We start from the raw sequence: 26272 nt of genomic DNA, 5'->3' as shown, positions 1-26272 counted from the left end.
ACCGTGCTGAGCTCACCAAACCGTGGGTGTCTGTCTGCCCACAGTGAGCATCCCAGGAAACCGAAGTGAGGAAACAGAGTCTTTTCCAAGTCAAATAGTTAGGAATGATGCAAGCGCCTGTGTTTTTGGATATAGGACAGTGCCTAATGAAAGATCCTCCTGTCCCGGACACTCGTTATCAGGCAGAGCTGCTTGCAGCGCAGCCTCGCTCGCCCGGTCCCCTGTGCCCAAAATCCCACCCATGGGTGCGGGGGTGCATCCCCGGCGGGGGCGGGGGTGGAAGGATCGCTCTGGCTGCCGGCTACGTGCGGGAGGGGGACGCCGAGGCCGGGGAGGGGGGTGGCCGGGGCTGTGGGCAGGGCCCAGGCAGATGACGCCGGGTAAAGCCGGCTGAGAGCCTGCCCAGCCCCGCCGCAGGCCGAGCGGGCTGGCCGCGCATCCTCCGCGGCCGCGCAGTCGGGTCGGGCGGGCTCCGGCAGCAGGGCAGGATGGACGTGGCCGTGGACTTGTACCTGGCCGTCCCGCTGCTCTTCACCGTCCTGGCCCTCGTCCTCGCCTCCGTCTTCGTGCGGCTGCGGGGAAGCGAGGGGGAGCGGGCGGCGGAGCGGCCCCGGGAGCCGGCAGCGGCTGAGCCGGCCCGGGAGGGCGGCCCCGGGGGCGAAGCGGCGCCGCCGGAGGGAGCGGGAGCGGCCGCGGCCAAGGGCCCGGAGGACGAGGGGGGCCGGGTGCCGGTGGAGGAGGTCGGGGCGGGCGAGGAGGGGAAGGAGGCGGCTGGCGAGCAGCGGGAGGCGGTGGCGGCGGCAGAGCCGGGCCCCGCGGCCGAGCCCAGCCCCGCGGCCGAGCCCAGCCCCGCCGCGGCCGAGAGCATCCCCCGGCAGCCGCCCGCCGAGCCCCGGGAGCCCGGACACCGGGAGGATGCGGAGAGCAAGGTAAGGCCGGCTCCCTGCGGAGCCTCTCCCCGGCCCCCGGCGCCGCTGGGGTCCCCGCAGCCGGTGTGTCCCGTATTCCTCCCCCCCCCCCCCAGCCCCCTGCAATGTCCCTTCCTGGCTGTCTCTGAGCGTAGCGTCCGCGTTTTCCTCTAAAACCAGGGAGGTCCCGGCAAAGGCCGGGGTTTGTCCCCTCGGGTAGGGACAAGCCCGTTGTCCCGGAGTGCGGCAGCGGTGGGGGGTGTTTCGGTTTCCTTCCCACCACCGCCCCTCGAGGCAGACCCTTAAAAACAATCAGGATAGGGAAGATTTAAGGGAAGCGTTGGTCCGTGGGAGCCTCTCCTGTCTGCGCATCCAGCCCCTGGGAGTCTTTTCCTTCTCCTAGGAGCTAATCCAGGTGCTGGGATGTGTGTGTGTTTATTCTTTCTGTCTGCACCTTCCTTCCCTTCCAGCACGGGGTTGCCGCAAGCTGTCCCCCGTGCCAGCTGTCCTTGCCGGCCCCAGGGAAAGGGACTGGCTTCCCCTTCCCTCCCAGCCCCACAGGGCACTGACCCCCGGCTGAACTGGGGGGGCTGGTGGGGCCAGCGATGCTTATAAACGCCCAGTAAATCCTTCTCCGGCATTGGATCTTGTTTAAAAATAAAAGGGCGACCCTGCATCTGTGGAAAGGGCTTGCTCTGCTCTTGCCTGGCTCAGATGGGACTCGGTGACAACCCTGAACTCGTGGTGTTGGTGGCTTTCTCCTGGGGTGGCCCCTTGTACCAGTGGGAGAAAGTGAGTAATGGGGTGGCTCAGAAATCCAGGAGCGATGCGTCGTCCGTGCACAGGCAGCGTGTTTGGGCTGGGGAGCGCAGGGCTGGGGCCCAGGCGCCTGCTGGCTATTATTAGCAGAGCATTTGTAATCCTCAGCGACCGTATCCAGGCTGCTGGGCAGCAGACAGCCCTTGCCTTGGAAAGCATCGCCATTGACTCACTGAACAGCCTTGGGCAAGTCCCAGAGGGTTGCGCACCCCATCTGTACCGCGATGCTCTGTGATGCCCAGGGTGAGCCCTGAGCTGCTCTTGGAGCTGGGACACGAGTTTGCTTCCCTATGCTCCTCCTCACCTCCCCTTGTTTCTGAGCCTTGGAGCTCTTCCTCTCCCAGTCCTGGCACCCCTCGGCTGTGGGTATGGCTCTTGAGCAGCCCCCTCCCTCATCCCAGTGTTCTAGAGGCCACATCTGTCTCTCTGCCATGTGATTTATTGGTATCTTTGAGTACCCGGCTCCTTGTCAAGCTGGAAAGCCCCTGGGCTGCCATTAGCTGTCTGGGTCCTGCCTGGGCTAGCTCAGCACCAAAGCTGGCCAGCCAGCCAGAGCTGCTGCGGGGTCTGGGGCACACCCAGCACTCTCTGACGAGGTGCAGCACCCTGTTGGGACAGATGGATGAATCCAGTGCTGCCGGAGCTCATGGGTTCCTTTGCTGTCTCACTAGCTTGAGTCTTCTTGGGAATGTTTCTCCTCCCTTTTGGCTGACCTTCAGTGCTGAGTAGGGTCCTGGCCAGTTTTTCCTTCTGGGAAATGGTTACCTCGCTGTAGGAGCAAGGCAGGACAAGGCACCCTGGGCCTGAGCAGCATCTCTTTGGGAAGGATGCAGACCAGGCGGTGGCTGTGATCAGGGTGGTGATGGAGAGCAGTGGGAAGGGGGAAGGATGCTTCTCACTGCAGAGTAAGTGTTTGGGAGTGCTGGCCTGCACGTGATCGTGTGGCTGCCAGGACTGCTTGGTGCTGGCTGGGGCTGGCGGTCCCGCGGTGCTGGGTGGCACGGCGGAGGGAGTACGTGCGTTTCCAACAGACACTGTGCACGTGTGAGTGGGAAGCAGAGCTCGGGCTGCTGATCCAAGGGCCAATCCTGCCATAGAGGGGAGGAGACCATCTCTGGTCTGCAGAGTCTCCCCCGAGTTCCCTGTTTTTGCAAGTTGTTCCCTGCAAGCATCCTCAAAGTTGCTTCATCCTCCTCCTCCAGCACTGCTGAGGCCAAAGCCCAGCAGACGTTACGGGCATGGATGGGACTGGCCTTGGGCAGAGCAGCGAGTGCTTGGCAGGCGGCTGCCAGGGGAAACGCATCCTATCAAACACATCTTGGCTGTGCTGAGGGCTGCGGTCCCCTGATGTGACTCAGCAGATGAGGCTCCCAGACACCGTCCACTTGGCTGCGGGCTCCCGGCAGCATCGGGGCTGCTGCAGGCTTACATGTGCGAGCAGAGGGCTGTGCTCGGCACTCACGGAGCTTGCTTGCTTTTTTTTTCTTTTCCCTCCTGTTCGCTCAGCACATACTGCACCAGGCTAGTTCGGAATCACTGCAGCCATTAACCACTCGACCAAAATGCTGATGGATGAACTCGCTCTGGGAGAGCGGCCTTGGCGTGTTTAACGGCTGGCTGGTGCCATGCACCCTGCTGCCTCCTTCCTTTCCTTCTCCCTGCCTCTGCAAAGTGCTGTCTGCTGAGCACCCTGAGCTGGGGCAGCTGCATGGCTCAGCCTCCCTTCTGCTCCCACCTCCTGCGAGGGCAGCCTGCAATGGGAAACCAGCTGGTAAAATCAGTGTGGGTCAAAGCTTCCCTGCCCTTCTCTGGGAGGGACGATGGTTGCAGCATCATGCCCATGGCTGTGAAATGAAGCAGTGGCAGAGAACAGAGAAAGGAGTCCAGGAGTCCTTGTTTCCATTAACTGCTGGTAGTGGTTCCCCTTGTCTCTGCTGGCTCTCATCACTGAGAAAAAGGTAATCAGTGTGTCACTGTCTGTTCTCATCCCCATCTCCAGGTTGTTAACGGATGAGGCAGTGCTGTCAAAGCCATCCCCTAATGAAAAAGCTGCTGGGTGGGAACCACGGTGTCGCTGGGGCTGCCGAGTCTGGTTCTTGTGAGAAATGGTCAGAAAACTTCAATTCTGTGATAAGTAGTTCTGTCCTGGAAACGGCAGATGGCAGCTACCGGGCAGGGTTTTCAGTGGTGGTCCAGAGCCGCTGCTGGGATGCTGTCCTGGCCTGGATGCTCTGGAGACAGGGAGGGCAAGCGGGCAGTGCCAGGCTCTCTGACAGGGGTTGCCAAAGGGTTAACCGCAGCTACTGGCTTCAAACAGAGCAGGGTCAAGTGGATGACAGAGGGAACAGCTCTGGAGATGATGTGGCAAGCAGGGGTCTCGAACTCAGAGGTGCCCAGCTCATCCAGCCAGGGAGTCATGGAAACCCCACTGGAGTGGGGCAGCCTGCGATGCTGTCACTGGATAGCAAAGGCACCAAGGGGATGTCACCTGCCTCCCCTGGGGTCCCTACCTTCTTGGGGTTCCCAGTGTCCCTGGACACACCAGGCAGCAGAAGCACAAACCGCCTGGCTCCCAGCAGAGGCCCTCTTTAAATTTAAGAAGTCAGCACCTCATGCTCTAACACCTCCTGCCTGCCTTCCCAGTGCCAGAGGGGAGAGTGTCTAATTATTCTGGCTTTAACTGGCGGCTGTGCTGGCTGCCTCCACACTGCCGCAGGGCTGGAGCAGGAGCTCGGCCATCCTGCTGTGTGCTGGGGAGGGGTGCAATGATGGGCTACCCCATGGGCCCCTGCCAGCTGGACGTGGGGCTTTCCTGCCAGACTCTGAGCTGCTTGGATGTGCCCCAGCTCTCACCCGATGCGATCTGTGCCAATAACGAATGCGTCGCCTCTCGCAGGGTCTGCAAAGCGGGAAGCGAGGCGGGATGTGTGTCGTGCCCTTCCCTCCATCCCGCTGCAGAGCCAGAGCACAGGACTGGTGCTGGGACATGGTGTGGGGCACGTGGTTGCGTCAAGGCTTTACGTTGTGTCTCCTCCAGTGAGTCTGGGAGGTTGGGGTGCTGCTGGGTCCCACCTGGGCTGGGTATGGCTGCAGGAGCCGGCACAGAGCCAGTGTGCTGCTGGAGCAGAGGCCACGAGGACTCGCTGCCTTCTGAAGTGCCCACCTGTGTGGATAGCTGCTGGATAAGCCTCCGAGGTGCCCCTGCTCCCTGCCTGAGGATGCTGTCTGGCCCATCCACGGCAGCAAGAGATGTCCCAGTGTTGGCACCTGTGGTTTTTGCTGGCCAGAGGCCGGAGCAAAAAAGGGAGAGCAGCAGACGAGCTGACTGGATGCAATGCTGGGGGTGCTGCACCAGGGCATGATGGTGCCTGCAGGGACGGGCATGGCTGAGCCGGGACTCCTCACCCTACCGTGGGACATGCTGTTGTTTTCCTAATCAGACCTGGCGCTGCCTGACCCCTCGCGGGGGCTGGATGGCCCCGGAGCTTTGCCGAGGCTCTGGCTGCTCCATGGCTTGTCTTTGCCTGCAGTGGTGACTGGGGGACTTGTGGGAGCAGATGTCCCCTTGCTTTTGGGGTGGGTCAGACCTGTGAAACGCTGCCTGTGCATGAGGCATGTCCCCTGCTGGGCACCCCGGGGCTGGCAGGACCGTGGCCCGGGGCAGGAGAACTGTTCTCCTTCTGTAGCAGCTGCTTCTCTGGCTTGGGGGAGGATGGAGACCCCCAGCAGTGGGGCAAAAGGCAGCCGCTGACATAGCAGCTGCTTTGCTTTGCTAAACTCTGCCCAACATTTTATTTATTCTTTTTTTTTTTAAGGCTTCTTCCTTCCCCCTTTTCCTCCTGGCTTTTCTCTTTCTGGCTGGCTGTCTCCTGTCTGCTTTCTCTCCCTCTTGCAACGTCTTGCATCAGGCTTGGAGCAGAAAGTGCAGCCATAAATGGCAACGCGCAGGGCCTGGGAGTTTCATCCAAGACAATTTTCTCCCCCTGCTTTGCAGCCTGAGATCTTCCCTTTTCCCGGAGCTGGAACGAGGCACTTGTTTGTCCTCATCCTGCCCATAGACACCAGGGCTGTCCCTATAATTGAGGACAGGGAGAGGAACACACCAGCCCCACGGCTGCCTCATGTCCCTTCTGAGAAGGGAAACCCATTGCTCAGAGAGGTTTATGCACCAGGGATGGAGGAAGCAGAGAGGAAATGGCCAGAAATGAGCTGAAAACCAGCTGGTGCTGTAATGAGGAGCCTGGTCTCTGTCTCCTGTAGGGCTGGGAGAGGGCTCATGCAGTGGCAAAGCCGTGAGGAGGGATTTTTGGGGGGACAACACCAAGCTCCTGAGTTGGAGCTGTCTTCCCATGCCCGAAATGTCCTTGGAGGTCTTGTCCTCACTCCTGCTTCGGTCCAAAGCTTCCTTCGCGCGCGGGCGTCTCGCTTGTTGGCTGTGGAACTAAAGGGCAAAAGCATCTTTCTGATGATCCAACAAATGCTTCAGCTCTAAAGCCAAGAGCTGCCAAGAGCCAAGACAGATGTATTGCTGTGCTGGTATTTAAGGTAAATGGTTTGCTGGATTTTAACCCCATGGTGGCAGGTGCTGACCTTTCCAGAGCCACCGGCAAGCTGTGCAGAGGTATGATTCAGGCATAGATGAGCATGGGATGTGCTATGGAGCAGGTTGGGCCCATCAGGCTGCAAGCAGGAGCAGGCAGGGAGCATGGGGCACATTCTTGGCCCCACATGGCCTCTGGGCCAGGCAGCTGCCACCGAACGCCTCCCCTTGCCGACACCGAGGGCAATGAGGTCTTTGTTCTGTTTGCTGCAGCAGCTGGCCCGGGCAGCCTGCATCAAGTCTCCTCTAGATGCCCCCAGAAAATGACTGCGTCGTCTCCCTGCAGTGCTTCTTGTCGCCCTGTTTTTTCTCTGCAGGGAGGCTTTCTTGGTCGGTGTGCGGTTGTGGAGAGATGCTGGCTTGCGGGCTGACGGCCAGAGCACTCGGGTCTCTGCTTCTCCAGCAGCTCCTGCTGCCATCTGGTCCCGATCCATGCTTCCCTCACTCCCCAGTGCTTGAAACAGTCTCCCTACTTTGCCCCTGGCCGTGGCTCATGTAGAAGGGCAGTGTCTGGTGTGCCATAGTGTCCTCTTTGGTTGTCAAGTCTCCCAGCATTGCCCCAACACCTTCCCCCTCCATTTTCAGCTGCAGGACACAGCCCTGCTCTTGCAGAGTATCCCATGGCCCGGGCACAGCAGCCCCTGGCTCTGTGCAGTGCTCCCACCTGCTCCTACCCCACGGCTGCGAGGGGAACCAGCACAGCAGCACCCACCAGCCATGGCAGGGCTGAGGAGCCCTGAAATTTGGGGCAGGCTCCCTGGGGGTGCCGGGATGCTCCACGCAGGGAGGTCTCTCCGCTCCATCCGGGCTGGCAGGGGCTGCGGGCACAGCCAGGCTCAGGGTGAGGGTTTTGTCCCTGCTGACAGTTTTTCAGCCCAGCTCAGAGCTGGTATTTCACCGCAAGGCCAATGGATGCGATGTCCTTGCTCCCTGCCTACGGGCATCCTCCTCCACAGCTGCCCTCCTGGCATGATGGGCAACGGTTCAGCTGAGAAGCGTTTGGGCTGGGAGAGGTCAGGGGAAGGCGGCTGCACACGGGAGTCGGGGCTGTTCTGCGTTCAAAGCTGCCATGGGGCTGAGGGCAGGGAAGCCCTGGCTCCAGGGTTGCAGTAGGAGGACAGGAGGGTTTCAAGAGGATATTACCTGGTGATGGAGAAGGCAGCTGGCAGAGCAGCTTAATGAACTGTGTACCGTGCCCTTCCTCTCCTCTCTCCTCCTGCTAGCCCTGATCTGCTGCATCAGCATCTCGGGCAGCTGCCTCCAGCCCTGCCAGGACATGCAGGCAGCTGAGCCTGGCGCTGGCCAAGCTGCTCCCCCTCACCCATGGCTCCTTGTGAGGGTCCTGGTCCCATGGGATGGGGCTGCTGCAGAGGCAGCTCATGAGCTCCAGAGCCTGACTCCAGGGCTGGGCACTGAAGCTGTCTGGTGTTCCTCACTCCAGCAGCCATGGATTGGCACGTGGATCAGAGGCAGGGTGGGCTTGGGCACCATGGCAAGGTGGGCTGCTGACCACGTCCAGAGATCTCTCTGCATGTGCTGATGCTGCCGGGGCTGGTTGGTGAAGTCCGGGGAGGGCTTGGGGGCACTGGTGCTCAAAGCTTTTGCCTCTTTCCAGGTACCACCTTTGGGTGCCTCACCCGAGCCCGGCCTCGGGCGCACAGGAGAAGCGGAGGGTGGAAGCAGCCATGCAGCACTTCCCAGCAAGGCAGAGGTGCGTAGATGGAGAACTGGCCTGGGGAGGGGGGCACAACAAACAGTGTGCTGGGGTCCCTGTGTGGATGGGACATCGCCCTGTGGCAGCAGCGGCCATGGAGGGGGCAAAGCCCGGGGGGTTGGGTGGGCTTTTAATGGCTTGGTCTGTTTAAAGCAGAGAGGAACAGTGCTCCAGGTGCAAATGGAGCAAGGGCCCTGGCAAGGCGGACAGACAGGGATGCTGGGGCCGCAGCAGGGGGGGAAGGGAGGTGCTGGCATCTGCCTCTAAGCATCTGAGCAGAAAAATGTTGTGCTACAGTGAGCTACCAGCTGCCACGAGTGGGGGATTCTCAGCACGGCCATGGCTGTGGCACATTGCTGTCGCCTGCCCACCTGGCATCCCTGGCTGCGCCCTCTCTGCTCCCATCAAATGTTTCTTCCTCTGGGTTGGAGCAGGGATATTTTCCTTCCTTGGAGGTTTGGCACCCAAATTTCCTCCTTGCTTCCACTATTCCATGCTCAGAAATACTCAGTTCTTAACACCTGGGCAGGGAACAAGCTCAAGTATCCCTTCTCGTGCCAGCTCCTGGAGGGTCTGGTCTCCCTGGGGACATCTCAGCTCACAGGGAGAGACAGATGTGATGGGGAACCACTGCCCCGGGCTCATGACTGAGTCCCTGGGGCCAGAGCTGAGCATCCCTTCCCTGCACCCTCCCCGAGGCCGCTCCTTTGGGTGCCTTCCTGCTGCCAGCCGTCCCCAGGGGAAGCCGGGATGTCCGGAGGGAAGTACCCATGTTTGGAAGCGTGGCCCAAAATAGCGGTGGCTGCGAGGGGCGGGGGTCTCAGTGGCATGTCCTTCTGGGGAGCCCAAGAGCAGGGTGGCAAGAAGAAGCCAAATGGCTGTGAATAATACGCATTCCTCACCGATGACAAACTACCCTTGTTGTGGGTCGGGCCGCATACAGCGCTCCAGCAGTTTATCTAGAGCTCTGAGCTGCAACACCAGTGCTCGGCTCTGCGCAGGGTCCTTCTCAGACTGTCCTCATTTCCCTCAGGTTTCCTTCACCCCAATTTTTCCCATGTCTCCCTTGATAGCGTGGCAGCTTGCCGGGCTCCCTCCATGCTCCTTTTTCCCCCCTCTCTCCCATGTGCTTTGCCCTGTGCACACTGGTCCCATCACTTTGAGAGGGATGCACGGGGTGGGGAGGATGCAGGAGAATGTGTGCTCCAGGCTGCTGTTGACTCCAGGGTTTGCAGCCAGGGTGCTGGGTGCTGCGCTTTGTGGGAGGAAGGCAGGTAGGCAGGGGCATTGCCATGTGTCCCTGTCTTATCTCCAGAGCTGGAGCACTCCTCTGCTTCCCTGCTTGCTGTTTGCGTGACTCTGCTGTGTGTACTGCAAGGGGAAAGAATCTGGTCTTGATAAAGCTGCTCGTAGGAGGCAACCCCTAAAACTTCCAAAATTGCTTTGCATTTGTAAAAAATACAAAAATGTGCTGTTGCTGCTCCTGCCTGTGCTCCAGAGATCAGCCGTGCTGCCACAGTGCGCGTGGGCAGGCATGTCTTGGCGGAGTGAGGGGCTGGGGCACCTTGGGCAGGAGCCAGCGGTGTGCCCAGGGGTCGCTGCCAGGCTGGGAGGGCTCCTGGCAGGGTCCTGGTGTGAACCCCGCAGCACTGGCTTCAACCACTGGTCCTGGGCGGCGAATGCTCCTGTGCTTCGGAGCAGCCGCTTGGCCCATGGCTGTGAGGTGGCTTTTGCAGGGACCTGCCTCTTCCCAGCGCTGGGACAGTCTGTCCAAGCCTGGCCTGGGGGCACACAGAAGTCCCCACGTTCGTGGCTCAGTCCCTGCACATCCCTGGGCTGGATGGGGGGTGCCAGCCCGGGAGGGTGCTGGGGCACAAGTCTGTGCCTGGGAACACCGAGATAGCAGGTTCTTCTTAAAAACCTTAATAATCCTTCGATTATGGGGAGGCATGTGCAGTTCACAGCCTTTGGGTGGGACTGCAGTACGCAAGGCCAACCCCCCTCACTGACTAGCGAGAGGAGAGCAGACTAACGAACCTCGCTCGTTAGTGAGCATCCTTTTGGCCTATTCCCTGCAGGAGGCAGGGAAGGAGCACCCAGCCCTTGCCTTGGCACCTCTGGTCTCTGCCTCCCTGCCCTGCGGGCTTTGGTGCCCTGGCGGAGCAGGGGTTATTCCCCACAGCACCTTCTCATCATGGCTGCTCTGTTTTTAACTCCTCCAGGAGGAAGATCAGGACTTGGAAAATGAGAAGCTGGTGGTGAGGGAGCCAGAGGATGAGGATGGTAAGTGTTGAGCAAGCCAGCACCCTGTGGGGAGGGTACAGATGTGTCGGAGGGGCTGAAGCCCCAAGTCCTTGGGAATGGTCTCCTTCCTCCAGGAAATGCAGAGGAAATTCCTACCCCGACAGAAGGCATTCCCCAGAGGGAATATCCCCTAGAGGCAGAAACCTCTATTTGCTTCCCCAGATGCCCTTGGGCTGTTTGCCATGGGGTATCTTGGTGATGAAGCTCCTTGCTGGTATCCAGGACGATCTCCAGGGGCTTTAGTCAGAGCTGTGTTTAACTGATTACCCAATTAGTTGATTGGAAAATGATTAATTGACTAATTGGGGTAACAACTGCTGCTCTCATAAGAAAATGAAACAGATGGTGCCAAGCAAGAGTGTGTGTCTGAAGGGGACTCCGTGCTCCTGAGCAGCCTTGGAGATGCTGGGATGTGCCCAGGAGCCCTTGCCTGGTGTGGCCATGAGCAGCTGGGGCAGCAGGAGAGCTTGGTGTGTGCCCCCTTCCCTGCCCCACTTTCCGTTTGCCCTTTTTAAGGTGCTGTGTGACAATTCTCAGCTCGGGAGGATTATGCCTAATGCCACAGAGAATCAAATTTTAATCCTAGTGCTGTGCCCACAAGGTGGGGGGAAGCACCTTTGGAGGTGGGGTTCCCAAAAGACGCTTACTCCACCCCGTTAGGCTTCCTCGCAGCACCAGTGATGGGGGATGTCACTGTGCGGGACTGCAGGAGATCTGGTTTGAGGATGGGTGGACGTATCCTGCCACATGCGTGCTCAGTGACGCTGCTCTGCCAGGGTCTGCCTCTGTGGGTTGAGCCCTGTTCCAGGGCTGCTCCAGCACTGCTGTGCATCACCCTGCAGTGGCCGTGGCTTGGGAACAGGTGGAGGTGACAGTCCCTGGCCACGGGTCATGGCTACCCCAGCATCCTCCTGAAGCATCTCCTGCAGACAGCTAACAACTCCTCTCCTCAATTATTTACACCGTTTCTGAGGTGGTGTAAATACAACAGGACTGGATAGCAGAGGTAAAAGCAGAGGCTCACCTTAATGAGGAGGAGGCGAGCGGTGTGTGGTTGGGAGTAATCGTGGTGCCTTGGCTTGACTGGGGAGGAATCTTGCTCCTTCCTTCACCATTTCTCCTGCACATCACTTGGTCTTGGGCCAACTCAAGCCACTGAGCTGCTGCCCAGCAAGCCCACAAGCAGAGATTCCCCTTGGGCACACCACAACGGTCCGTCACCAGCCTGGCATGCTGCCACGGTGGCCAAAACCGCCAGGCCAGCCTTCTCCCCACTCCAGGGAGCTGGCAGGGAGGAGGCAGTACTTCCACGCATGGGGCATGCCGGAGCTGGCGTGCTGGGAGCAGAGGAGCACTCGAGGGGCTGCCTTCGCCCTGCGAGCCCAGGCTCACAGTCCTGGCAATGTGAGGGCAGAGGGATGAAAGACAAATGTTTTCTTTAAGATGAACTCGACGGAGGCTCCGAGTAAGTAGGTCACCTCATATTTCTGTAGTGGTTTTGGTGTCCACGTGAAAACCCGGCCTCCCCTTTTCCGTGTGTTTCCTGAAGTTTGTTTTCAGTCTGCAAAGAAAGTTCCTGAGCTCAGAAAACATCCCTCAGTTCCCAAAGCTGCACGCTGGCTCCTTTTTAACCACAACATGTGGGTGGGGAGGTGGGCAGCCTCCTCGCCTCCCTCTTCCCTTATTGTTTTCTGGGAATTAAACTGTCCTTTTTGGAACAGGCAAAATCCCAAACCTCAGTTTACTTGGCAGAAAGACACGTGAGGGAAATGATCTTAATTTTCCTTGAAATCAGGCGAGCTAGACAAAGGTAATGAACCGGCTCCTGCTCTGCATCAGGGTAAGAAACAGGATGTTACACCCTCTTTTTTTTTTTTCTTTCTCTTAGTACCTCCCAAAGCAGCAGCCAGCCGAATTTTCTTTCCATGCACTTTTACAGCCACCCGAAGGGTTGATAAGCTGCAGCGTTACTGCTTTTTTCCAGCTGGCCAGACTTGTTTGTCTGCTGGTTCGGAGGGTTTTCCCAGCGAGGGAAGTGGGATATGGCCAAGCTGGATGTCTGGGGCTGCGGGATGGGAGCATGGGGGAATACTCACGTTCAGACACTTGTGAAGACATTAGGGAAAGGGTTTGCCTTGTTGTTCCCCCAAGAGCTCCAACGGTGTTTTGGGATTAGAGAAATACTCCAGATCAGTTCCTGAGCAGTAATCCACCAGGACTTCCCAGGGAAGCTCCCCAGGATCAGGGGCACGGAGATGTAGAGAAGAAGGGAGGAAACATGGATATCTGCAGGGCGGAAGTTTCTCTTACATTCCCAGCACACTGACATCGCTCCAGGCACGCTCCGTACCCTGCCAGCAGTGACCTTGCAGCGATTGGCACGCTCGGTCCTGTGCCTGCAGCCTTGCACAGCTTGGTGGTTTTTTCCCCCAGCTACAAAACGAGGCTCTCACTTGCCTTTTGCGTGGGGGTCCCCGAGGTCTGCAAGAACCCTGGCAGCAGCTGAGCGCGTGAGCTGGGGCTTGGAGAAATCGCTAAATGCAGCAGTTGACCCTGGACATGGGGAGAAAATCCTTAAGAGCAGGATCAACCAGAAAATAAAGGGAAGCTGCTGATGCTGAATCCTTCTGGTGTGCGTGGAATGGAGGAGAGGGGCTGTGGGGTGTTTTTTGGTTGGGCAGGTGGAGGAGGAGAGACTGTCAGGAATGTGGTGCCTGCAATAGCAGTGGTGAGGATTGGAAGGGGCTTCCTAGGTGGCTGGGGACAGGGGGTGGGTCCCCATGGGTTACATACAAGTCAGGGCTTCCTCTCCTGCCAGAGAAGACAGTGGAGTTCCACCACTTTAGGGGTCTTGCTGGTGCTGGGAGGTATCATCCTGGATATTTCGTTTGTGGATAATGTGCAATTTCTCAGGGCTGTGCAGATAATACAATAACATCTTCCTTCTGTGGACCCCTTAGAAGTATCCTCAGAGCCTCAGGGCTCTGAGGGTCGGTGGAAACCACAGATGTTTCTGGCTGGATGTGGAAAGAGCAATGCTAGATGGTTTGATGTGAGGCAGCCGAGTTCTGTGGTCCTTGGGAGATAAAGACTCTCAGATAACCAGCCTACAGATAACCAGTAAAGGCAACCACCCAAAGCAGCTGCTCTTCCTGGGCTGCCCTTTGGATTGACCTCCACTCCTGTTGTTTTCTCCCATCTGCAGGAAGATAAAGCAGGGGAGAGGTTTTTAAAAGCAAATAGCGCTCGAACAAAATCCGATTGGAAAAGGATCGGCTTTGGCTCAGAGTCCATGAGCTTTGGTGCTCTAATTAGCACAGGGCTGAGGCTGGCGAGCTGGGTGGGAGAGCAGCCAGGCCTGGAGAAGGAGACCTCAGTTTCCTCTTCAGGTGTGTTGGCTGGTGACAGAGGGACTTGGACCCAGCTGTGTTGGTGCTCCTGGGGCTGCGCCAGCTGAGCTGTGTTTGCAGCCCTGGGATTTGCAGTGTGGCACCTTCTTTTTTTCACGAGCTTTGTCGAGGGCTGCAGGAGAGCTGCTGGGCTGCATGGCCTGGGACAGCCCTGCTCGTGGCACCATCCGTGAGCCTCAAGCATGGGAAAGGGCCCCTGGACGAGGAGAGGGAGAGAGGAGGAATGCAGGTCTGGAGAGAAGAAGCGGAAAATGCTGTGAGCTAATCAGGGCAGGATTAGCATGTCTTGATAAGCCAAGACGGGCCTGCAAGGCTTTGAATCCAAAGAGAGCAATAGCATATGGTTCCCGTGCTGTAGGATTTACTTGTATCCGCTTCCAAGCAGGGCTGCTCGCTCGCAGCAGTCCTTGCTGTTTCCAGTGCCAGCTGCAGCTGGGACTCCTGCCATCCTCTGGCCAGCAGCACCTTGGCTCTCCACCGCAATCCACACAGCTTGCCCGACACTGCCCAGGCTTTCTGGAGACTGGAGCTGACTGTGGAAGTACCTTTTGGGGTGGCCGTACTGTTTAGGGTGTGTGTGTGGGAGCAGGGGTCAGCGAGAAGCTCGAGGGAACAAGCCCACTGCTGTTGATTGTTGCTCTCGGGAAGTCTCTGGCTCACACAATGTCTCACTCTTCTTTGTCTCTCCCTCTCCTACTCTCCAGCTGCAGATGAGACGTTCTCTTTTAAATACAGTCCTGGAAAGCTGAGGGGAAACCAGTACAAGTCAATGATGACCAAAGAAGAACTCGAGGAAGAACAAAGGTAAGCTGAGTTTCCTTTTTCTTCTTGCCCAAGGTCATCTGGTTGACATCCTCTTGAAGCAAGCTGGATGCGTTCAGACCTCTCTCTCCCCGGACTACCTTGGTAGCCTTGGGCTCAAAATCTCATTGCACCATAGTCCGGATCTCTCCCACCCAGGAATACATGAGAACAAATAAAGTCACGCCAAGGAGATGAAGACACTGTGGCCCTGTATACCCTTGGAGCTGTTCAAGCTCCTTCTCTAGATGCTTAGGCTGAATTTCCCAGCCGATGCAAGCTGGTGTGGTTCTCTGAGGACCTGATCTCTAGTTACTTCTTCTCCCTTTACCCTGTGGATGGCCTCCAAACCGAGGACATGGGCATAGCTCAGAAATACTGGAGCAAAGTGAGTGAGCGTGGAGCTTTAGAGTTCACGGTGACGTGGCTAAGACTGTGATGTACCATACCTCGGGGCTGGCTCCTCAGCTGTAAGTGATAGTCGGGATTTGCCACATAGTGACCCTGTAGAGAAGGAGAATTGTCCATCTAGTGTTTTTTGCTAAAGTTTCCTTCTGAGCTTGAGCCTTGCCTGGAGAAAGGAAGAGCCTGCCCTGTTACCAAAAACAAGTTTTCTAGCTCAAGATTTCCCAGCCTGTACGAGGGAAATCCCAGCCTTGTACCTCGAGCTGCAAAGCCCTGTCCAAAGCCAGTCTGTGCTGTCAGTGTGAAGTCTGCCCAGGTGTGGAGGGAGTCCTTCAGCCCACGGGCACCCAGAGCCCATGCTAAACCAGAGACACCAAACCCAGCAGCCAAGAGCTTTGCCCTGCAGGCAGGCTCTGTGGCAGGCTGCTCCCTAGCAGACACGTGCAGCTCATACCCCTTCCCTCTTGGGTGAGCTGCAGGGAACTGATTTGCCAGTGATGGCTCAAGGCAAGCCTGGGAGATGATGTTCTCTCTGCTGCTGTCCCAAGGGCTGTGGGACTCAATCCTCTACCTAGTGCTGTGCACCTCCTGGAATGATGGGGAGAATCTGTCACCCCTTGCCTGCAATGCCACGGTTTGGGCACCACTGCAACTGGCACAGTATAAAGGCCTGACAAGGACTAAGTGGAAACTTGAGCGCAGCAGGGAAGGCAAGGACGGAGGGATCGCACCTTGCCCCTGGGTCAGGCATGATTCTGCTGGTAAGCCTGGCCTCAAGGCATCTGGGCAACATCTCCACGTTGCTGTCAGCTGGGCTGGCCAGGATTTCTCTCTGTGGCATAAGCAGGGCACTGCTGTACACAGCATAAATCCAGAAACCTGCCCGAGGGCTGGCACTGACGTGTCCTCACCCTGGTCCTGGGGGAGACTCAGGTGGTGCTCAGGGCTCCGTGCAGGCTGCCTCCACTAGCTGAGCCTGCAGCCCCCAGCCATTCTCTCCACATCAAACCCAACTTTCCCAACAAGAGATGTCTTCCCTTTCTCCGCGTGCCTCTGGGCTCCCAGTTGTCCTCAGATCTTGGGCTTCACCTGCCTTACAGCACTGCCAGGAGCAAAGATCTGCAAGGACTGGGGAACAGCATCAGAAGTGACCTCTGGTTTCCTCTGGCACTGGGTCAGTTCTGCATTGGTGGCATCAGGAAAAATGTTGTTTTCCTTCTTCCTTTTGTTACATCTTTATCGTGCCTGAAGCCCCCAACCTGTAAAATGTTAAGCGGGTCTGTTAGTGTCATTGCATTTTTCCCCAGGGAAAGGCAGTGGTGGAATGAACTGAGTGACTGTGCATGAAGCCCGTGGGGCTCAATGGGAATTGCTTTTTGGGGTCCTGCTAAGCACCAGTGCAAAAGTCTACTTGCAGCAGGCAAATTCAAACCCTTTGCACCAGCAGCTCCATCCAAACCTGCTGACCAATTGCTGCTCAAGTTTTCAGGACCAGGAGACCGGTAGGGCCTTCAGCTGGTTCCTCTGTGGCCATAAATGCTCCTACTGTCACCTGGCCTGGGGACACAGAGGGGACGTTGCCTACAGACAGCAGTGCGATGGGGACTTTGTACTCGGGACGGCAGAACCAGCTCCAGGGGGTGATGGACCTTTCCTGGGCACGTGGGATCTCCCAGGCACTGCTGTTCACGTCTGTCTGGGGCGGTCCCAGAGCAGGACAGTGCACCTAGGACCGACAGACTGCCTGGGCGTTGGGGTCCCTTGGAGGCTCTCAGCAGCCTTCTACACTGAGGGCCATTGGCAGACGTGTTTTTCCTACTGCTTCTTTATTTTCTTCTCTTCCATATTTCTGTTGTTCGTTTCTTTAAGGCAGCTTTGTGATTTTTTTTTTTGTCTTGCTTTGTTGCTGGCTTACTTTTTCACCTCCCAAATCTTCACTGCAGCATCAGCAGCTTTTCATTTCAGGCCTCGCAGGTGGTGCAAGGGGGGGGCTGCTGCCAGGTAAGCTCCCGGGCGAGCTGAGCGCAGTGGCTCAGCCCAGTCCTGCATCCTTTCCCCTCGGCAGTCCCATCCCTCTCCCCAACTCCATGCACCCCGACTGTGCTGCTGATCTGCTGTGACCCAGGTTTGCCACCTTTATGTTGCAGGATTGAGCTGACCTCTGATCTCACATCTCTGTAGCAAGCACCTTAGGTCCTCGGCCACAAACATTCTTGCAAATCTTTTTGGTAAGGACACCCTGTTTCTTAGAAGTAGTGGTACCACCGATAACATCTGCTAATGTGTTTTTTGTTGTTGGTTTTGGGTCTCACTTTCTGGGGGAGGGTTTGTTTCTGAGCTGCAGTTGACTGCCTGTCCCACCTCCCCCACCATCTCCCTTCCCCTTCCCTCCTCATAACAGATTAATGAGTCCACTCTCTGCCCCCATCTTGCTTTCCATGAGCGCTCTGGGGGAAATGGAGGCTCTCACCTTTGGATGCTCACCTCTTCTGTCTTAGATTGCCTGAAGCTGGACATCCCACGACCACTTCTGTTTCCTGATTCGGAAAACTAGGGCTTCCGAGTGAGTGGCTAGTTAGTTCTAAGGTGCGTAGCCAAAGATGAGACAGACTTAGTCTTGGCTTCTAGCCCTCTCAGACCTCCAGTTTTCCCATGGATCAACAGGTTCCCATGTTGAAGCAGCTTGTAAGCAACATCCCAAAAGCACAAGTGGGTCCCCCAGACCCCCTTGAGGCTACTTGTGTTGATCAGTAGTTCCTGAGTCTTAATTTGGGGACCCCTGAGTTTGAAGGTGCCACTGAAAGATTTACTTGCCTTTTCCAGGAAGAGCTATAGGACTTCAGCCAGGAGAGGACAGGCACACAGCAGACTGGGTTATTTAACCAAAAACCCACTAAACCCACTTCTGCTCTAACCTGCATCACTCCAGAAGTTGTGATTGTCTTGCCTAGTATTCACTTGAGTCTTGTGGCTTCAAACTGGTGCTAAATCTGGATTAAAAGGGGAAGGAATGTGACCTTTACTGAGTGATGCAACTTCCTGCTTCTGGTTACTTCAGTCCTAAAAAAATAGGACTTCTCAGTGAGGGAGGAGGACAGTAAATCTAGCTGGCAAATACATCTGCTCCAGCACTGGCTGTGCTTGATCACACCTGGTGGGTCACCAGTACTTCTAGAACAGAAGCACATAGTGTTTGCTCCCCTGGGGGACAAAAATAGTCTGGGCAGGAAGGGGAAGAGTTGGAGGGGAAGGATGCAGCCCTTAGTTAAGCCAACACGGCGTATTTCCCAAATCCTTCTCTTCTGCACCTGAAGCTTTTGGTCATCTATTGCCAACAGTAGCTGCCATGGTACAAAGCAGTAACCCAGGTGGAGAAATCTGACTCATAGTGGTGCAGCTTAACCCCGTTCAGACAGGGCTGAGTTGTGTAGGCATGAGATGGTCAGGTGTTGCTGTCCTGGCTGGGCACCTCCTGCAGATGAGGGAGGAAGAGGAGGGGCTCCCCAGTGTGCCTTCAGGGCCCAGCTCGCATGGATGGATTGAAGTGGTCTCTACCAGCTGCTTTTCAAACCTCCCTTGAGGTTAGTGGGGTTTTTTGCAGTTGGAAAGGAGTATGATCAGGACTGTCGATCATTGACAGCTGCAGTAAGGCTCCACTCAAGGTAAAAAGAGAAAACAATCAGAAGAAATGAGTCCCTTGAGTCTCTGCTTTTAGGTCTCCTTTTCTATTAGACAGAGCAGGTCTTGACCAAGTCTTGGTTGGCCTTAGTGATGCTGTTGAGTTGTCTGTGCTCTGTCCTTGCCACTCTTGGCTAGGTGCATTGGTTGGAGAAAGCAGAGCAGGTTTCATGTGATGATCTGTGGAAAGGTCTCTGCTCTCTGTCCTCTCTCTTGTTTGTGGGGTTTAGGAATAGGTGGGGCCAGAGAGCCAGAAGCTGGGACACCCTTGCAGATGCCTTAAGCAAGGTCTGAGTGACTGGTACCAAACTGCTCAGACACACTCCACTGTTTGCTGATGCACTCGTGGGTGAAGCAGGTGATTCCCCAGACCACAGTCCAGCCTCTGTAAGACTGAGAAAGAAGGTATGGATGGCTGCACAGTTTCCTTGGCCAATGGGCTTAGTTCCTGCAGCCAGGTGACCCATTCCAGGAGAAAATTCTCCTCCTGCCTCCCAGTCCTCTCCTCTCATCTCCATGGGTTGAGGAGACACTGCTTGAATCCAGGCTAGACTTAATCCTAGGGCTCAACTGCAAGTTGGAATTCATGCAAGGGGAACTGAATGGCTGCAAGTCCCACACTCAGTCCTTTTCCTGGTGGTAATTTAGCAATGGAAATCTGTCTCCTCCCCAGCTGGATCCGGAGTACCTCTTGGTTATGAGGCATTGAATAAAATTGAGCTCAGACCCCAAGGTTTCAGTGAGGCAGGGTGCCCCAGACAGACCCTGGCTCTAGGGAATGACAGAAAGGAGAGACCTTTCCCTCTGCCAGACACCCCGGATCAAAGTGGGGATGCAGCTGTGGCTTGAGGGGGAACTGTGCTGAAGCTCAGTTTTGAACCGGACAATACTCGCGATGACAACACCGGAGCACACAAGGGCAGGAAGCAGCTGCAGGGCTTTAATGACCATGTTGACAGACTTTGACCTACTTCAAACATCTCCACTGCTGGCCCTCTGAAAATAAGTGGGTGGACTGAGCTGGGGGAGGTTGCATTTCAGGAGAGCTCTCCATTGGCATCTGTCCCTGTCCACCCCCTGCATTGCCATCATGTAGCCCTGGCTAGCTTGCTTGCTCCCCGCTCTGTATAGCATGGGATCTGGGCCTCCTTCTCCTTCCTTCTCTTCTGCTAACCTTCACCCCCAACCCAGCGGCTTTGCTGTCCTGTCCTGTCCAGCATGGTGCTTCTTTTGGATGAGGGAAGCTGGTAAGTTTGGGCTTTCTTTGGGGTTTTATTATTTGTTTGCTTTTCACCTTCTGCAGCACGATAGTCGTCCTGGGCTGAGGGAGGAGGAGTAGCAGCAAGGGACCACAAAGCCCAGGGCCGTGGGACTCCTCAGGTCAGGCTGGCCACTGCTTCACTGCGGCCACCAGCCACGGGGATGGCACTGACCATGGGCAAGGCTGCTCTCAGCTGCAAAACACCCAGCGCATGAGCCATGTTTCCTTCCCACCTGCCTCTTGTAGGAAAGGGCTGTTGTGTGTTTGGGGGTTCCTGCTGAGCTCCCCCTGCTCTGATGCTCCTTCCAAAAGTGCCAGACTCCACTTATATGAGGGGCAGTCTCCTGGTGGCCCAGCGCTGTTTCCTGCCTCCACCTTATCCCTGGGGAAAATGCCCTCTGACCGACAAGATGTCAGTGCAGTTGAGCTCTGGCCCTATTTATAGAGCATCTGATTGAGTCACAAGTCCCCAGCAGCTTTAAAAGCTGAGCAACTCAGGATGCCTCCCTCGGAAACCCAGGGGAAGGGGAGGCCAGGAAGCCCCTTCCCCATCTCCTCCTCTCCCATCCCAGCGAGGAAACTTCTGCAAGCTCCCCCGTAGCCTTTGCAGGGTGTGAGTCTCTGGCCCTGCCCTGGGATGAGATTTCAGACCAAACAGCAGCTCTGCTTTGAACTCCTGGGTTTTTTCTTTTGGCTCAGGTCCTGAATTGTCGCAAGCTTGCAGCTGCTTCTTCGTGTCTCCCTCACCCAGCACTCGCAATTTGTCTTCATCTGCTTCTGCTTAATCCTGTGCGGCACGGGCAGCTTCCTGGTCGGCATCTGCGAGCGCTCCGGGAGCCCGGCTCTACCTCTCCTGCGGCTCCCCTGCAGGGGATCGGGGCATCGTGCCAGGCTGGGTGCAAACTGGCAGACAGCGAGCTGGGCACAAACGCCGGGTGATGGGGGGAAAGCGCAGGCTGGCCTGGCCACAGCTCTCCCCGCTGTCAAGACATTGGCTGGGGGTCAGGAATGTTCCAAGGGGATGGGCACGTGACTGAAGGAGGTGCCCATGGCCTCTTGGCTGAGCTGGCCAGGAGCTCGAGCCACCTTCCTGGCTGCACTCTGGCCCTTTCGGCTGTCGCTGCTATGGCTGGGAAACATGGGAGGCTTCTGTCTTGAAAGAGGAGAGGGCAAAGTCAGCTTGGGGGGCACCAAGGTGATGGGACTCATGCTCCCTGGTCATGCAGGCTCTGGCAGCCATGACTGCTTTCCTGGTGTTTCCGAGGGGCAGTAGGAATTTCCCAAGGTTGTGTGCACCTTTTGACTTTTCCACTGGAGGCATTTCGGATTTGTGTCGGCAGAAGCTCCCTTTGGTACCTCTCGCTCTCCCGCTCTTCTCTTTTCTAAGCACCAGCTGTCTCTCCCTGTTATGCATTTAAGTCTTCTCTCTCTGTGTTTTACCTGTTGGCCAAAGTGACTGGCCCACAATTTTGGGACCACCAGGAAAGCTTAGATTTGGTATGTCATTCCTTGTACACTTCCTGATCCTGGAAAAGATTGAGTTATGGCCACTACCAGAAATGAGATGGTAGCTGTCCCAAGGGTAGAGAACTGGGAAGCAGTGGTGATGGAACCACCCAGCAGTGAGACTGGAGGAAACTGCCTGGGGAGAGCTTGACCACCCATTGCCAGGTCTGCCCAGCACCCAGGGCCTTTCTTCACTGCTCTTGATCCTCAGGGGTCAATTCTAGCCTGTCTGGAGTGAGAAGAGTCTGGAACCAGATTGCTATCTGCTCTCCTTGCCAGGATTTCAGACAGAGGACTGATGTTCCTGAGAAGCCAAGCACCTGCTCCCTCTGCCAGGGGAAGGAGCTGGGAATCCTCCACACTTCTGAAAATCAGCTTTCTGAGTGAAGCTATTCCTGAAAAGGGCACAAGCAGTTACCAGAGGTGGTTACAGCAAGATGCTCTGGGATCTCCTTGGAGTAGGTCAGCACTCTTTCGGAAAGCTATAGCCTATGGATGGTCTACAGGATTTCCTGACCTTCTGTTGTGGATTTTGCGTGCGTGAGGGATAAACACATATGGAAATGCCACCAGTCCCCCCTGTTTGTCAGTGCTGGGATGCTGTCTGCTGTCAAAGGCAAGAAGCCTGTGCCCTTGTGCCAATGCCATGGCTGAGTTGGAGTGAGGGGAGTGCTTCTGAGGCCATCAGAACGACACTCAGTTTCCACGCTTTAGGAGAAGCATGATCTTTTGAGGCCTTCAATACCTGAGTCTCCCTTACAAGCTAGGACCTGTTCTTGTCAGAGCTCCTTGTTTTCTGGTTGTTCTTTGCACAGAACTGTGTCCAGCTGGTAAATCATATTATTCTGGCCCCAGTTGAAGGCCAAGTCAGAGCAGAGATATTTGGATAATCTATATCTGAAGAGAGGACACAGACTTCTAGCAAAAGATGACCTTAATCTAGTTTGAATGATGTGCTGCTGGGGGAGTGCATGCTGACCAGGCTGATTTCATTGTCTGAGGCAAATGGAAAGGAGAGAAGAGCCAAGGATCAGCAGCGGCTCACAGCTCTCAGCCTCCATCCATCCCAAGCCTAACGAAGTCTTTCAGGCTCCATGGCAGCAATGCCAGAGCTTCTCAGCCTGGGGGGGATTATATGGCCCCGATGTCCCCAGTGACAGACTCCCTCATGCTCTTTAGTCTAATCCTCCTCATAGCTTGCTCCAGGAGTAGAAAGATGTATCTCTGTTGTGCAGATGGGGAATTTATGGCTCTGACGGACATCCTCCATGAAGTTCATACTTGGTCTAAGATCTCACCCCAGCTGTCAGCCTGGCCCTGTCCTGGAAGTGAGTATCCCTGTGAGGGGCTGCAGGCTGCAACTGAGCCTCATCCACTCTCCCTGACATCCTCCGTCCCTCACCACTCCAACTGCGGCACGCAGGAGGGGACCTCTCCTCCTGGGCCCCCGTGGCAATGAGCTTATGCCCTCGCGCGTGAAATCTGATTATGCTTGCGTGACTTGAGCAGGATGATCCGATCCTCAGCGCTGCGAATCTTGCAGAGCGATTATCCACTCCGGAGAATTTCCTTTCTTTGTCCTAATGTGCCGGCCACTGAGCCTCCACAGTGTTGCTTGAGTAACCCCAGTCTCACGTGATGCTTCATCCTGCATCTCCCATCCAGGATCCAGGTCACTGGCTGCACTTGCAAGGCTTCTGGAGAACCTTTTGCAGAAGAATGAGGACAAAATGAGGCTATAACTTGCCTTCATGCTGTGGCTGTTGGGAGCAGGGGACTTTCGAATGGGGCTCAGGTGTTCTGGACAGTGAACTCTACTGAATTCAAGAGGAATTAGGCCGGGATGTGCCCATATGTGTTTGTTAGTGCCCAGGTAATGTGTGTTGTAGCTTTCCTCTACCTTAGTACAGGTTTCTGTGTCTGTGGGCAGCTGCTCAGCCTACTGCCAGGTGTTTCCCATTGTGGATGGTGGGCCATGAGAGATGCTGGGGCAGTAAGGGCAGAGTGTCTGAAAGGTTCACGCTGAGAACAGGGGACCATGATTTTTAGCCCTGGCTCTGCTAACAACACGCTGCAAGACCTCAGGGAGTGCCTGGATGTCACCATCCATAAAACACAGCTAATCATCTTACCCTCCTTCCCTAGGACATTGGCAGAGGTTCCCATCAAAAGGAAGCCTCGTGACCTGCAGAGTCCTGGGGTTTTTTGCCTTCTTCCCTTGAACAGACACATCTGTAGGAATATTGAGGAAAGGTTGACCTGTTCAGGCACACTGCCCTGTGAAACCAGTACTTGTTCCTGGCTCATCTGGTTGCAGGTGAGAGGAGGAATCTGGGCTGGACAAGGGTGCCAGCAGCCCAGGGAGGCTCTGCACAGTAACAGTGAGGCAGTAACCCCTGGAGCTAATTAGTTGGGCTTCTCCAGCTCTCATCAGTAGGTCAGAAGGGTTGTAACTTAGATTTGGTTCCAGATGAGAGGATTTACACCTCTGATTGGGTTTCGACTATCCTGCTGCAGTTGATGAAGCAAAGTGCCTTCTTCTTAGAGGCATGAGGTTTGGAAACGGCAGCTTGTTCTGTCTTGAGGTGGGAAGTTGCCTTGCCTTCCACGCACACTGAGACTTCCCTCTGCTCATTTATGTGAATAGTAATGAACCAACCTGAGGGGTGAAATGACTGAAATGATTTCTCTTCTCTCCCTGTTTCTCTTTGCAGAACTGAAGACTATATGAAGTTGTCCCTAGCCTCCTCCTAAAGGCATCCCTTGGCATCTTTAAAGGCTTGAGAGAAATACCAAAACCATCCAAACACACCCATAAGAGAAATCCATATACCCTCAAAACTTGGGATCCTCTCTTGGTCTGAAGTTGAGTTCTCCAAAAACTCCTGTGGTATCAAGTTTGAGGAGATCCTGTTGTGTGGCTCCATGGACTGGGGCTGGGCCCAAGCAGTGACTTGAGTTGTGTTTGGGGGACTGGGATGTCCTAGGAGATGAACCTTCCTCCCTCTCCCCCAAACAGAACACAAATCGGACACTAAACACGCAGCGAGTCTATTAGTTGTGTTCATTACCATGTATTAGGCCTCCCATGAAATCTGTGTTGTTCCTCTGTTGGGGTGGGCGTACTGTAGCTCTTCTCCCAGACCAGCCTGGACCTTATACCAGACCATCAAGTTGTTTCTTCCTGGGGCCAGTCTCCGCTTTATTGCTGGGGGGTGGGAACTGCCTATGATTTCAAACGTTGTACAATGCTGCTTTATGCTGAGGGGTGGAGGGGCAAAGTGGGGTCCAAGTGAGGGATGGCAGATGGTAGCTGGACTGACTCACATCTTGCTTCTGTAGTTACTTTTGCAGAGAGCTGATTCTGTAGGTAGACAGAAGACTCAAGAAGTGATGAAGATTGATAGTTTAGCTGTTCTGCTTGTGTTGGAGGTTTAGGTGACCACACTTTGGCTGCTATTAATATTTGGATTCCCGCTTTTCCCTACGCTAGTTCCCAAGAGGAGAGACCCAAGGAGGCAGCTATGGCATCAGAGGTTCCCTCTGGCTCAGGATGAGATTGTGGGGGTCCTGGAAGAGACACCTTCCCCATTCCTCTGCCTGCTTGCCATTCCAGTGCCCTCTTCTCTTGCTAGCCCTGTGGCTTGTCCCCTGGAGCCAGAGCTCAGCAATGCTCCTCAGCTCTGTCACGTACAGATGAATTTGGCTGGGCACGTACACCTGCTTCAGACATGGCAGGTTTCAAATCAAACCCGGCTGGTTTGCGAGAGCGAGAAGAGGGCCCAAGTCCTCTAGTGACGTTGTAGAAACGCCAGGCTGAGTGGGGATGTGTCCTTCAAAGTTTCTCTCTCACTGCAGGACAACTGCCTCTTGGCTAACACTGCAAACATATCAGAAACCCAACAAGCTGCTTGGTTTTCTTTTTTTTTTTTTCTCCTTTTTAATTCCTATGCAGACAATACTTGAAACCTTGTACACAGTTGTCCTTTCCAGCGCCTGGGGTTGGCAAATTCTTAATAAAAGGGCTCATTTAAAGAACAGCAGGAGGCTTCAGCTTTAGAAGAGGCTGGGCTGCCCCTTCCCAGCCGACAACTGCAAGCGTGTTCAGTGGTTTGCATATGAGTTTAGGCACATCTGGACCCTCTGCTTCGACATCCCGCTGGTACAGCCGCTGTCTCCCCTCGGTGCTGGCTGGCTGACTCTGTGTCCCGAGCACCCAACTATGCAAAGAATGCCTTATATACATTGTGTTTAAGTTACATGGCAATATGTACATCGAGCAAAGTCTATAGTTGAGTCCAGATTTTTGCTAGTGGCAGCGAGTCAAACTATTTCTTCAACTCAAATGGCTGTCTGGGTATTTTTTACTTTTGTTTGTTTTGTTTGTTTGTTTTGTATCTGATGGTGGCTCTTATACAAAAGACTGTAATTCTAGTGGCTTGAATCTGTAAAAATTGCCTTTGTTTGGTCCAATAAACCTTTGAATAGTTTATTTGGTTTGTGCTTGTTCTCCCTGCCTCCACCGGCTTGCAACTTCTTCCTCTAGAGATTTGTGTTGAAAATCTGGATTTTTAGGTTAGAGGTACGTTCTGCCTTCTTATGCCTTTTACCCCACAAATGATTCTACTGGCTTCCTTAACAGTAGAGACAGAGCAGTGGTGAAAGTCAGGGATTCTCCCTTATTTCTGGTGCAGTAACAATGTTGCAGCAGGATCCTGGTCTTATTTGGCTGCAGAGCAATTAGGAACATTCCCGATGCAGAGCTCGGCCCAGGATTCAGCTTCTGCGAGCATGGATGCCTGGCAGTTCCTGAGACAGAGATCTCCTTTAACATACCTATGGCTCACTGCCCCAAACATCCAGTTA

At 55.5% G+C, this 26272-nt stretch overlaps 1 protein-coding gene across 1 annotated transcript in view; it reads left to right on the top strand.

Moving 5' to 3' along the window:
• Positions 1–488: 488 nt before the first annotated feature.
• MXRA7 (matrix remodeling associated 7) overlaps positions 489–26272 on the top strand; it is a 28636-nt gene continuing 2852 nt past the window's right edge. The window contains exons 1-4 of the mRNA XM_086624253.1: positions 489–929; positions 7943–8038; positions 10264–10324; positions 14460–14559. Of these exons, the coding sequence (XP_086480379.1) occupies positions 489–929; positions 7943–8038; positions 10264–10324; positions 14460–14559 (698 nt within the window). The remainder of the gene's footprint in view (positions 930–7942; positions 8039–10263; positions 10325–14459; positions 14560–26272) is intronic.

Source organism: Tauraco erythrolophus, chromosome 20 (genome assembly GCF_009769465.1).
Source record: "Tauraco erythrolophus isolate bTauEry1 chromosome 20, bTauEry1.pri, whole genome shotgun sequence".
NCBI classification, from domain to species: Eukaryota; Metazoa; Chordata; class Aves; order Musophagiformes; family Musophagidae; genus Tauraco; species Tauraco erythrolophus.
This window is presented reverse-complemented; position numbering and strand designations above follow the sequence as displayed.